At 54.0% G+C, this 12,798-nt stretch overlaps 1 protein-coding gene across 8 annotated transcripts in view; it reads right to left on the bottom strand.

Annotated features, from left to right (window-relative positions):
- Positions 1-117: 117 nt before the first annotated feature.
- FGFR1 (fibroblast growth factor receptor 1) overlaps positions 118-12,798 on the bottom strand; it is a 52,588-nt gene continuing 39,907 nt past the window's right edge. For 5 of the 8 annotated variants that reach the window (XM_086703678.1, XM_086703679.1, XM_086703680.1 and 2 more), the window contains 13 exons: positions 12,277-12,400; positions 11,106-11,296; positions 8,997-9,141; positions 6,786-6,988; positions 5,779-5,924; positions 5,468-5,589; positions 4,886-4,996; positions 4,202-4,392; positions 3,420-3,542; positions 3,124-3,194; positions 2,679-2,816; positions 2,395-2,500; positions 118-2,284 (listed from right to left, as the gene is read on the bottom strand). In XM_086703678.1, the coding sequence (XP_086559804.1) occupies positions 2,108-2,284; positions 2,395-2,500; positions 2,679-2,816; positions 3,124-3,194; positions 3,420-3,542; positions 4,202-4,392; positions 4,886-4,996; positions 5,468-5,589; positions 5,779-5,924; positions 6,786-6,988; positions 8,997-9,141; positions 11,106-11,296; positions 12,277-12,400 (1,848 nt within the window). In that variant the 3' untranslated portion in view covers positions 118-2,107. The remainder of the gene's footprint in view (positions 2,285-2,394; positions 2,501-2,678; positions 2,817-3,123; positions 3,195-3,419; positions 3,543-4,201; positions 4,393-4,885; positions 4,997-5,467; positions 5,590-5,778; positions 5,925-6,785; positions 6,989-8,996; positions 9,142-11,105; positions 11,297-12,276; positions 12,401-12,798) is intronic. The other 3 variants (XM_086703675.1, XM_086703677.1, XM_086703682.1) reach the window with 1 other exon arrangement.

Below are 12,798 nucleotides of genomic sequence, written 5' to 3'. Positions count from 1 at the left end.
CCCAAAGGCATCTGAAGCTCTTCACAGGTCCTCCATCCACTCACATAACATTGCTTCGAGGGAGGGCCAAGGCAGAAATTATCTGTACTTTACAAGGAAAGACACCACTCTAAGGTCTCAAAGCAAATGGTTTTAAGATCAGAAATTCATTTCCTGGCTCTTTGCACCAAATTACGCCTTTAAGCATAAACACAAACTGTAACATGTTGACAGACGCATATTTACAGAGAGACACAAGGATAAGAGAGAACTTTACACAATAGTGGCCAACACCGCAGCTGCCAAAACATAGCTAGCTTAGAAAGGAGACTTAAAGCAGCAATCCCATTTGCCCTGCAGAAATGAAAGTGAATCGAACCTTCTTTTTGTATTTAGCAATAATCCAGCAAAGAGTAAGCTTTGGGTATAGAGGCCGAGTGGTAGCAGGTTGAGTGCTAACGTTCCGAGGAGCAGGGATCCACGCGTGGAACGCAGCAATAACCAGCAGGTGGCAGAGAGAGTAAATTTCCAAGCAGCCAAAATCCACACATTCAGAGAATTTTTTCCCTTTCCTGGGGGATGGGGTGGAGTTTGTACAGGAAGAACTATAGGAAGCCAAGATCTGTGGTAGTTCCAACACATGAAGTCGGTCACAGACACAGGAAGCACGATGTGGGGGACCGCCATGAACACAGTAAGCCAGGAAACATGAAGCAAGGGACCCGAATGTAAAGCTGATCTTAGGTGACAAGCTTTCCCCCACATAGAAGCACAGACAAAACCACACCCACATAAAGGGGCAGATGTATATCTGGGTTTGAGTTTCTGCAGGCCCTTGGTGGAGTAATCCTTAGCTCTCCTCTTAATCACTTAGCTCTACCTCTTGGCTATTTCCCAGGGAGGCCCCCAGCTCCCCCTCTGACCCCCCAACCCCACCAACCCCATCAGTTTCCTCTGAGGAAACGATCTGTGGTTGAGGGCGGTGGGGCCTTGGCTCCGGGCCCAGCACCTCTGGTGCACTGATGGGAGGTTCCTGCCCATTACACACACATCGATGCCTTTCCAAAAGCATCGGAGGGATAGGAGGTTTGTGGCGGAGGTCTCGGTGCAGGACCCGAGGGGAAGAGATTTAGGAGGGAACTGCAGGGAACCTGTGGCGCCCTCTGCACAGACACAGCCCCAGGGCCCCATTAGGCTCACTCCTTTTCAGCTGACATTCTTTCCCTCGTCACACAGCCCATATAAAAATGAAGCAGCAGCAATTTTTATTGAGGGACCTAAACTGAAAATAGGTTTAGAACATAATTTAAAAAAATAAAACAGCAAAAGTAGCAAAAAATATATGACCTTTTTAAAAACATTTTCCTTTTTTTTCTTTTTTCTTTGTTTTTAATATATAGCAACTGATGCCTCCCAGCCACCAGGAGCATCTTACCCAATGGGTAAATCTCTGGTAACGACCCTTTTAAAAAGACATGTAAATATATACTCAGATTTATACACTTTGTGTTTTCTTCATAGCTATGTACAAAGCCCCCAGTTTGGGGCTGGGCCCCAGGGCCACGACACTGCTCCCAGCCTTTGCCTCCCCCTCCTCTGGTACCAGGTATTTGGTCAGCAAAGCGAATTAGTATCGGAATTAATAAGCCACTGGCACCATCTATCTGGAGCAGAGGCTGCCTTCAGCCGAGGCCCGGAGCACGGACCTCCCCTCACCACCGCGGTGGCCATGAGGATGAGGCCCCCGCCACCGGAACTCAGGCTTACGGGTTATTCGAAGCAGACAAAACCAACATGGGAAAGCTCAGTCAGCTCTCGCCTGCACGCCTGCTCATCTCCCACTCCCCAGCCCTCCAGGCAGTGCCAGGTGGTGGGGAGGGTCTTGGTCCAACATCTGGGAGGGAACGAAGTGGCCATGAGCAAGTACCTGCCTCTCTGCTCCTCTCTCTCACAAGCAGGTTGTGAGGAGGAGGAAGAGAGGTGAACTCCATGGGGTGAAGGCCTCAGGTAGGCAGCCAGCTCCTGCCAGCAGGAAAGGGGCAGAGGGGAAGGCAGTGAGTCCCGCAGGGAGGGGTGGGTGAGGGTTACAGCTGACGATGGAGTTCGGGGATGGGAACTGGGGTGCTAGTCAGCGCCGTTTGAGTCCGCCATTGGCAAGCTGGGCTGGGTGTCGGGGCAGACAGGGCTCCTCAGGCAACGGCTCATGAGAGAAGACGGAATCCTCCCCTGAGGAGCAGGTAGAGCTTCGGGTGTCGGGAAAGCTGGGAGAGTATTGGTCCAGGGGCATTGACAGGTCCAGATACTCCTGTGAAAGGAGACACAAAAGATCCGGCACTCTCCTCCCTGTGGTAGTGTTCATTCACAGAGATGCACCTAGTTGATGGTGGCTGAAGGTCTAGGATAGGACTGCCTCACCTGGTTGGAGGTCAAGGCCACAATGCGGTCCAGGTCTTCCACCAGCTGCTTGAAGGTAGGTCTCTGAGAGGGTACTGCATGCCAGCAATCCCGCATCATCATGTATCTGGGACAGGATTGTTGAGTCAGGGGAGGAAGGACATATGCAGACAGATTAAAGAGCTCACAGCGAGGGGCCATGGGAGGAACGACCAGGAAGGGCTACTTGATCCACCTAAGCCCCTTTCTTCTCCCCTTCATCCCCAGGGCCTGGCTCAGGACCTCAAGTGTCTTCCCATGCTTACAGCTCATTGGTGCAGTTACTGGGCTTGTCCATTCGATGACCCTCCTTCAGCAGCTTGAAAAGCTCCTCCACAGGCACGCCAGGATACGGGGAGCCTCCCAGAGTGAAGATTTCCCACAGGAGCACCCCAAAAGACCAGCTGTGGGTGAGCACAGAGCCACTGGGTCTTACGGGCACAGAACTCGGGCAGCCTAGAACCCTCTCCATCTCTCCACCAGCACGTCATCCTGAACCCACCCTCCCGGAGCACAAACTCTTCAGGGGGACGCCAAGGGCAGTGCTGGAGAACAGACTGGCCTTTCAACCTCTACTGAGTGAACAGAGTAGGTGCGCACATACAATGTTTCCTTCGTTCTGAGATGGAAAGAGGGCCCCCCCCCCACCCCCCATCCAGAGGGGTATGCTCTATACCAAATATCCCCGGCAATCTCTTCTTTCAAACTCACACGTCACTCTGGTGGGTGTAGATCCGGTCAAACAAGGCCTCGGGCGCCATCCACTTCACAGGCAGACGGCCCTGCAAGCAGCACAAGGGAGGTTGGGGGTGGCCCAAGACAGGGCAGCGTGGGGACCAGCAGGGGCACACACAGGACGGGGCACACGCTCGGCTCATCCCAGCACACTGCTTCTCAAGCAGGGCTGCCTGCGCTGGGTCACAGCCAGGAGATGTAAGTAGGAGGAAGCCTAACAGGGCAGAGGCCTGGGCCGAGGACCAGCGCCCAGTTCCGTCCTCAGCACTTACATTGGTTGTCTTTTTATAGTAGTCGATGTGGTGGATGTCCCGAGCGAGCCCGAAGTCTGCGATCTTCATCACGTTGTCCTCTGTCACCAGGACGTTCCTGGCGGCCAGGTCTCGGTGTATGCACTGTGCAGAGATGAGGTGGGATGCGGGTGAGGGGCTGACAGTGCCCAGCTGTCGGTCAGCCTCTGGCCCAGCCGTGACGCTGCAGCAGGCAGGTGGCCCAGGTGCCTTTACAGGCCTTCTCCTGCCACACCACTTCCCCCTGACCATTCTAGTTCACTGTTAGGAGGTCCCTCTGCTCCACTTCAAAGTCAGCCATTCGAACACCTCCGGCTCCAGGACTCTCAGTCACTTGAGCAAACCCTCCTCACGGGTCTCCTTCGCACCCGGAAAGGCGGAACCTGGATGCTTCTGTCCAGTCTGTGTAGGTGTGTGCTCTCAAACAAAGCATCCGTTTACCAAGCACTAGAACTGCAGTTAACACTGTCACAAACGACTTCATTTTACCCACAACATAGGACTCCCCATTCTTACTCTACATTTGGAGATATGTAAGTAGCTGCACAGAAAAGGGGCAGTGTGCACGGATCAGAACGTTATCCCGTCTGACCAGAAGGCCACCAGGCTCTCCTGCCGACGTCCCTGAGAGCCGCAGACAGCACAGGGAAGCGGTGCTGCAGACATCTACGACCCCACCAGAGGATTAAAAGTCATCAACTGGAGTGCAAGGAGGGCTCTGTTCCCACCCCAACTTTGCCCAGGGGAACCTTCAGGTGCCACACCTTCTTGGAGGCGAGATACTCCATGCCTCGGGCCACCTGATAGGCACAGGAGACCAGGTCCTTGGAAGAGAGCTGCTCCTCTGGGTTGTGGCTGGGGTTATAACAGTACTCCAGCCCTGGGGGCCGCCGGGCCTGCAGGTATTCCCGTAGGTTGCCTTTGGAGGCATACTCCACGATGACGTACAAAGGACCTGGGAGCACGGGGATGGACAGGCCATCAGGGTGGGCAGGCAGGTGCTCTGGGTCAGCTCCACCCTGAGGAAACCCCACCCCCAACTGCACACCACGTGTCTGTCCTCCAATCCTAACTGCACCTCTAGGGAGCCTGGGAAATTCAGTCCACTACCCAAAGAAAGCTAGGGAAGTGGTTCTTCCTAGCATACACTAGGAAGTTCCTGAGCCAAGCTGGGTTGGGGGAGGGAGGTAAGAGCCCTAATTGAGACCACAAGGACTCACCTGGTTCTATCTACACACTGTTCTCAGATGAGCACCAACAGGCACAAGCCCAGCCCCCGAGAGGTAACTCCCAACTGCTGCTAAGCTGGACCCCGTTCCCTCAGTGTAGCTGAGATGCCTGCTCACTGATACCCCCAGCTCGTGATCTCCTCCCCGACAGACACTGTTATCCGTGGGAGGCCCGGGTTCCCGGCTGGGGTGGGAGAGCCGGCCTGGCTTAGCGCCTACCATCCTGCGTGCAGGCCCCCAGCAGGTTGATGATGTTCTTGTGCTTCCCGATCATCTTCATCATCTCCATTTCTGAGATCAGGTCTGACAGGTCTTTCTCTGTTGCGTCCGCTTTACACATAAACCAGAAGGGCATGAGACTCATTTATGTGGGAAGGAGGACAAGAGGAGGAAAGCTAAGGGAGAGGGGATGAGGTGTATGCTCAAGGAGTCCCTGTCCTCCGGACTGGCTTCTCTCCTCCCTGTTTCACACCCAAATCTATTTTCCCTTCCCTCTTCTGAGAGCGGTTGTTGGCAGTATGTGCTAACAAGTGGGACGGAGGATATGATAAGAAAAACCAGCCGGCAGCGAGATCTAGAATAAACACCTGGCCACCACCCAGACTGACGCCGAGGAACAAAGTGAGATCATGGCAATCTCGGGGTACGGAGTGCCCCTCCACTCCCAGGAGACGCCAAGCAGGCAGTGCAGCCGGTGTGGACGGTGAAAGAGCACCGGAGAGTGTGTTCTATTTGGTCCGAGGTAACAGTTTGCTCGGAAAAGGAAGGGATTGTTTTTGCAAGGACAGAAACATCACTTACACTTCAACATCTTCACAGCCACTTTGGTCACACGGTTGGGTTTGTCCTTGTCCAGCCCGATGGCCTCTGCCAACACCACCTGCCCAAAGCAGCCCTCTCCCAGGGGTTTGCCTAAAACCAGCCTTTTAGGAAAACAAAGGGTGGTGTGAGTCAGGACCGGTAAAGTTCAGGCCTTAAGAGGGCACCCCCTTTCCACCTGTCCATATTCCACTCGACTGAGAACAGAAGTGTCAACTATGATTTCTGGAGGCATCTGGTATACCTTCACTCCAAGCAGGGAACTTCCTCAGAAGTTGAAGTTAGAATATTACCTGTCTCGAGGCAGCTCCCAGCGTGGATCTTCAGGAAGCTCATATTCAGAGACCCCAGCCAGCATGGGGGTTCCGCTAGAGGAGAGACGTGAGGGCCGAACCAGCAGAACCCCAGAGTTCATGGAGGCACTAGAATCAGCCGACACCTACAGGGAAGCGTGGGGTCACCCTTCTAGCGAGCATAGGGTGGGGGGTTGGGGGGACTGAGCAGCAGCAGCAAGTTCCTGCAACTCTTAGGGCTTTCCACCAACATGGCAGAGGTATCTGGTATCTGATGTTCCTTCTCTAACACAGAGTGACAGAAAGACCACAAAAGGTCTGAAGGCCTAAGTTCTAAAACTAATTTTTGCCACCGGCCAGCCTTCTGTGTTCACTTACCTTCAACACAAACAGACCAAGTCTACCTCTTCCAGACTGATTATTTTATAACTTACTATTGCAACCACAATTCTATTCCTGTTCCCATTCTTTGTGAAAACCCTGCCTCAAATTATGGATTCCTAACCCCCAAAGCACCTTCCAGAATTAGCACCGCTCTGAATGAATGTTCCCTCTCTTCCACACGCCTTCACCCTCTGTTCCATTTCCTTGGACAAGAGGAGGGTAGCATCCTGGAGAGGAGAGAGAGGCAGTCTGGCACCTGACTCAGGCCCTCTTCTGTACTCTGTATCTTTGCACCTGTAGCTGGCTCTCAGGGACAGTTCAAAAGTGCAATATCAGATGCACATTCAGCCTGGCTAGGGCCTTCTCCCAAGCCATGTGCTGGAGGAGCAGGGGGCTCGCAGTTCTGGTACGGTAGGTGTACGGAATCCATGGGCTAGCACAGCCTGGAACCCAACTCTGGAACACTTAGGACATTCCACTGCCTCTGGCCCAGAAGCTAGAAAGCAAAGCTGGAAGCGGTAGGTTGGGGACAGAGGAGGGCAGGGCATCAGAATCCTGGAGAAGCCCCTGCGGGCACAGGAAGGAAAGGAGATATAGAGCGTGCAAATCCCCTATCTACTTTCTGTTACCTGTCTGCGCAGAGGGATGCTCTTGGCCAGCTTATGCACGGCCATCTGGCTGTGGAAGTCGCTTTTCTTGGTGCCACTCTTCATTTTGTAGATGATGACAGACCCCACCATGCAGGAGATGAGGAAGGCCCCCGTGCAGTAGATGATGATCTCCAGGTACAGGGGCGAGGTCATCACCGCCGGCCTCTCTTCCAGGGCTGAGTCAGTGTGAACACCATGTTAGCAGGCGTGTTAGCAATGCGCTAGGCTTCCAGCTTCATAAGAAAAACAACCCCCATCTCCTTTCCTCTGAGAATTTTCAGGGCAGAGAATGAACCAAGCCAGGTCCTAGCTGGGACTGTGGTCCAGCATGGAGCAGATCAGATATCCTACCATCTTTGAGTCTTCCTGATCCTGACTTGGATCCCACAAGAGGGATGGATTAGAACCATCTTTTAACTTGAGGCCCATCCTCATTCATTCGGTCAGGAGCCTGCCTCGTTCAGTGGAACCACTGGGCTCGGTGGGTACCAGGTACGCAACAAGGACCTTCTCAGTCGCCTCATGGAAACATGGCCCTTCTCCACAGGGCCCCAGCATTGTGTGCCTACACCTATCACATGCGACACAAGGAACCATCTGTCTTTGGTCTCTGACAGCCCATGAGCACCCTGAGGGCAGGAGCCCGGCGCCTTGTTCATCTCCACGTGCCACAGCGCCTAGCATATAGCAACACTCACATAACGAGAACAAGAGGGGAGGGAAAGGAGGACCCCAGTCAGTGTCCTGACCATTCCTCACCTCTTGCCTATTTCACCTGTGTCAGGTCAGACCTGCAAATATTCCTACCTACATGCCTAGCTGAACCATAGGCAGAACTGCATTTCCAACCATGTCTGGGCTGCTTGAGATGAGAACGTAAACTTTGCTGCACTTTGTAAGAATTCTACTCACAGGCCCTAACTCCTGAAACTGAACGAGGACATGGGGTGGGGGTGAGGGGTGGGGGGGGAAGAAGGTACTGTTGTATTGTCATCTCCCACTTTCCATTTAGAACGCAGCCCGTTTCCCACAGAAGCCCATCCAGCTGAACCCACCCTTCCCTCGCATACGAAGCCGAAGCTGAAGCCGGGGGGCTTCACAGGACACTCCTTCGCCACCAGCGGGAACGCCCCTCTTCCTTGCATGGCTTTCCTCCCAACCCTCCCCTTCCAAAGACCCCAGCCAGCCACAGAGGCTGGCATGCCAGGGACCTCCCCAGAGAGGCACTAGGTGTGACCCCAGACAGAGCCCCAAGGGACTCCCGAGCCTGACAAGGAGACAGCAGAGCTGATAATAAGAGGAAGTGTTTCTGTTTTTCTCTTTTCCCAGTATGGACGGACGAAGACAAGTGACTGGGAGCACACACAGGACAAAGACAGTGACAGGGTAAAAACAGAACGCTTCTCCCCTGAAGGAGGGGTGTTCTCAGACCCTGCTGGGCGAGCAGGGCGGAGGAAGATGGAGGGAGAGAGAGGAAGGCAGCGTCAGCGGCAACAGGAGCGGCACAGCCCCCAGACCCACGTGCAGGACACTCGAGAAGCAGCGATGGGCAGCCCACCACCTGAGCAGGCCGCAGGCTCCTTCCTTCCCAGCCCCACACACAGACCTCCCCTCTTGAGAGGAGAAACGTCAGTAGCCCAAGAGGATAAGGGGGCACCACTGTGTCCCAGGCGGCCTTACTTTATTCAGAGCTCAAGTTCACTCATGTGGATGGAACCTCTCCTCCAAGATCAGAGGATGGCAGGGTGGGCTAGCACTGTTCTCTGTAAGCAACAAGCCCCTCTTTACAGAATGCCTACATTTGGTGAGGGGAGGCATGGGCCCGAGACTTGCGGAGCCAGCAAAAAAGGATCGGACAAGTTGGGGAAGGCTGCTGGACCCAAGGAGGGAAGGAGCCTGGCCGGCAGGAGAGCCCGGCTGCAGGTTAACTCCAGATCCCACGCATGCATCGCACTGGCCAAGGGGAGAGGCAGACGCAGGCATAGAGGTGGGAGGCCTCTGTGTTCCTGCAAAACGAGGACAGATCCTATGTGAGCTGAGAGGATTCGACACTCAAGGTTGGACAACCTGCCAGGGCCATTCCTCTACCTCTCCTGGCTCTGTGTCTCCACCAGCCCCACAATGCATGCTCCCCCCGTGCCCGTGGCGAGGGCAGGACATCGAGAGGAGAAGTACAGTGTATACCTTCCAAAACGGTCAACCATGCAGAGTGATGGGACAGTCCGATAGAGTTACCCGCCAAGCACGTATACTCCCCCGCGTCCTCAAAGGAGACATTCCTTAAGTGAAGCACTTCCATCTCTTTGTCGGTGGTGTTAACTCCGGCAGTCTAGAAGAGACAACGGAAGCAAAATGGACAAGCGCAGGACATGAGACCTCTAAGAGACACACAGGAAGGGAGGGAGGAAGAGAAGGGGGGGAAAACCGGAGGAAGAAATGCTCCCCAGCGTCTCCTTTGCAACAAGGAACAAACAAAAACCACCAGGCAGCGAGACCTGTTAGAGGAAGACAGTGAAACCCTGAGGGAGGGACTCCGCAGACCTGAGACGACGCTGGCTGGTTACAACCCTTCACCAGACGCTGGCAGCCCCTGGCCCATCCAAGCATGCGGGCGGGCAGTGGGCAGCATGGAGAAATGGGGCCCGGCGGCGGGGGGGTGCTGCTTGGTTTCTGGTAAAGAAAGTCAGAGGGCACACACAGGAGGGATGGAAGGGTGCTGCAATCACGCGTACACACACACACACACACGTACACGCACACACGCACGCACGCGCACGCACACACACACACATGCGTGCACGTGCCCTGCCAGTTTGCAAGGGGACATCTGGCCCCTTCTCCACCATTCAAACCTCAGTCTGTAGCATCATTCACCACGCAGCCAGGCTGTCCCCACAAGTACGCACATAGCCAAGGAGGACACAGAAGGCACAGAGGGAGCAGACACCAACACAGTACCAAACCAAAGCAGCCTCCCAGGCCGGGTATTTTTCCATGGCTCTGGGCTCTAGAAATACAGCAGGATAACAGGGAGAGTTGGGTGCTGGCTTCCCCATCTGCCCCAGCAGCTTGGGGCCTGAATCAAACTCCCAGCACACGGCCCCATCCATCTTCCCATTACCTTTTGCCACAGGTCTGGTGACAGTGAGCCACGCAGACTGGTTAGCTTCACCAATATAATTGGAAACCTTACACACATACTCCCCGCTCTGGGCCTCTGTCACATTGAACAGGGTCAGCACCTCCGCATCCGAGCTATTAATCCCCGAATGCTAGAACAAACCAACGACAAGCCAGTCAGTGGGGCAAACACTGAGACGTGGCCACACTTGCTCCCATGTAACATTAAGGCAGGCCCAGGGAGCTAAGGCGAGGGAGACGTTAGTGAGATTTGTCATTTCTCTTTTTAGTAGGACAAAACAAGTTGACTTCAAAGGCCCAAAGCATCTGACTGAAAAATAAGCTTTAAAAAAAAAACAAAACAAATCGCTGCCCCCAATCAAACATTCTGTGTTAAACTCACTCCTCCAGGTCTAGGCCAGGGATTGTGAATGGAGACTGTGGCCAAGGGCCAAGGCCACGGCCTCATCTCCTTCACAGCAGGCTTCAGCACCAATAGTGAAGAAAAGGGATAGCCAGTAAAACTCTGGGACGGACAAGCCAGGGGAGGATGAGGTCTAACTCTGGGACCAGGAGGTAAACCACGTTCCCAGCTTCTGGTTACTTCTTGTTGTGAGATCCACTGGGGAATTAGGTAATTACCTTCCCTGGATTAGTGGAGCATTCAGGGACAATGTAAGTCTGGGATTGAGAGGAAAAAAGGAAGAAAATGCCATTATTCCTGATGCTGTTTAGAATTTACCTGTGGCATTTGCTTTTCCAACTCTACCTAAGAGTCGTGACCTTATCATCCATTCACTCACTTGCCAGAAAGGACGGGACTTGGGAAATAGGGCAGAATCTGGGAGACATTTGCTGGAAAGGCTTTGGTCCCAGGCAATGTTAAGTCAGGAGTACAAAGGCCTTGAGTAGCTGACCCCAAAACCTGAGCAAAGTCACTCTCAAAGCTCTTTAGAAACTAGTGATGCCCACCCCACCCCCTGTCCTCTGTTCCCATTGCACCTCTACTCTGTGACCTGTCACTAATTCTGGGGAATGTGGCTAGGTCCCTATTGAAAAGGATAAGGGATGGGTCCCAATCGCCGGTGCTGAGCCTGACCACAGCAACTGGGGCCCCAGGAGATGCAGGAGACCTTCCCAGACCCAGCCCATGGAGACTAGGGCAAAGATTACCTTCAAGATCTGGACATAAGGCAGGTTGTCTGGACCAATCTTACTCCCATTCACCTCGATGTGCTTTAGCCACTGGATATGGGGCTGTGGGTCACTGTACACCTTACACATGAACTCCACATTGCTGCCCAGGGCCACTGTCTTGTTGGCAGGCAACCCCGCCTGCAGGATGGGCCGATGAGGGGACCGCTCTGTGGAGGAAGGGAGAGGAGAGGCTCGTCAGGCTCTGCCATGGCCTGCTCCTGGCTGGGATGCTGACAGAGCATTTCCAGTCTCTGCTGAGCCTTAGCCCCTTGACCCTGAGCTGGAAGAAGAGAAGGGACACTCTCTCCTCAGGTCTTAAGCTGTTAGGAACCTCCTCCCCAGGGCAGTGCACCCATTTCCCCAGGCACCAGAAGTCCCTCTTGCCTAAATGGAGACCCTATAACTTAGTCACACTCCCAGACCTAACTAAAATTAGAGAGTCACTTAGACTTGCTATTCAAAGCGTGGTCCAAGAACAGCATCACCGGCAGCACTTAAGAGTCCACTAGCAATGCCAAATCTCGGGTCCTATCCCCCTCGGACCAGAAGCTTCTTTTTATACCATATCTGCAAAGCCAAGACAGAATGCTAGCTGAGAAACTCTTCACCTTAAGATCTCTAGGGAATGAGATTCAGAGTCTCCGGAAGGAAGAGGCTGCAGTAACAGCACCTAGAGGCAGGGACTACGTCCTTCCTAGTGCTTCCTGTGATGCCCTGCACGGGTCTGCAGTTTTACATTAATGAGGTCTCTGATTCTGGGCCTCAGTCTGCTCTTCTGTAGGGTGGGAGTGACAGTGTGGACCTCGCAGGGCCCGTGAGAACGGCCGGGTGTAATGTACCCAGCAGGCTGCCGGCCCTGAAGCAGCAGCAGCTGCCTGTGTATCTGCTACGTGACACCCTCCCCAGGCAGCCCTTGCAGGAGACCAGCCACAGCACCTTTCACCTTACAGTGAGTCACAGAACTGTCCAATCCTCTCAACCATTTACAGGTAAGAAAAATGTACAAATGACTTATGGAAAAGCTGCTTAAGGTGACAGAGCTAGTAAACGCCAATGACCTGTAAGTAAACCTGGACCCCACGGCTGTTTTCTCAACGCCCTGCTCTTTCCTCTAAGCTCCTTAACCTTGTTGCCACTGCCCTCTTACCCACGACGTCGAGCTGGTAGGTGTGGTTAATGCTGCCATACTCATTCTCCACAATGCAGGTGTAGTTGCCCTTATCAGAAGGCACTACGGAGTCCATTATGATGCTCCAGGTGGCGTAACGGACCTGGGGGAAAACATGCCAATAGCTCCATCGCGAGTCTGGAGGAAAATGGAGGCAGAAGCCACGGGAGGCACTGGCACCCTGTGCCACTTACCCTCCAATCACAGCCCAGAGCACACGGCCCACGCAGCAAACGAGCCAGGACAGGGCAGACGGCCACCCTGGTCCAAGTTCGGGGAAAGAATATATCAGGCAAGCTGGCAGGTGGGTATGAGAAACTCTGGAAGTCTGCCCGCAACAGCCAGGGCCATCCATGATCTGGACCTATGTGCGTCCTGCACACTCCCCAATGCACTGGGAGCTTTCCACTCTGTTCGTGTCCTGGGCCGGAAGGGCTCCCTGCAAAGAGTTCTGCCCTGTCTGCTCTTGACCTCTCCTTTCAAAAACCATCTCCTCCAGCT

The sequence above is a fragment of the Puma concolor genome, chromosome B1 (assembly GCF_028749965.1).
Source record: "Puma concolor isolate L17-30 chromosome B1, mPumCon1.1.hap2, whole genome shotgun sequence".
NCBI lineage: Eukaryota > Metazoa > Chordata > Mammalia > Carnivora > Felidae > Puma > Puma concolor.
Note: the sequence above shows the minus strand (reverse complement) of the source record. Positions and strands in the feature narration are given on the sequence as shown.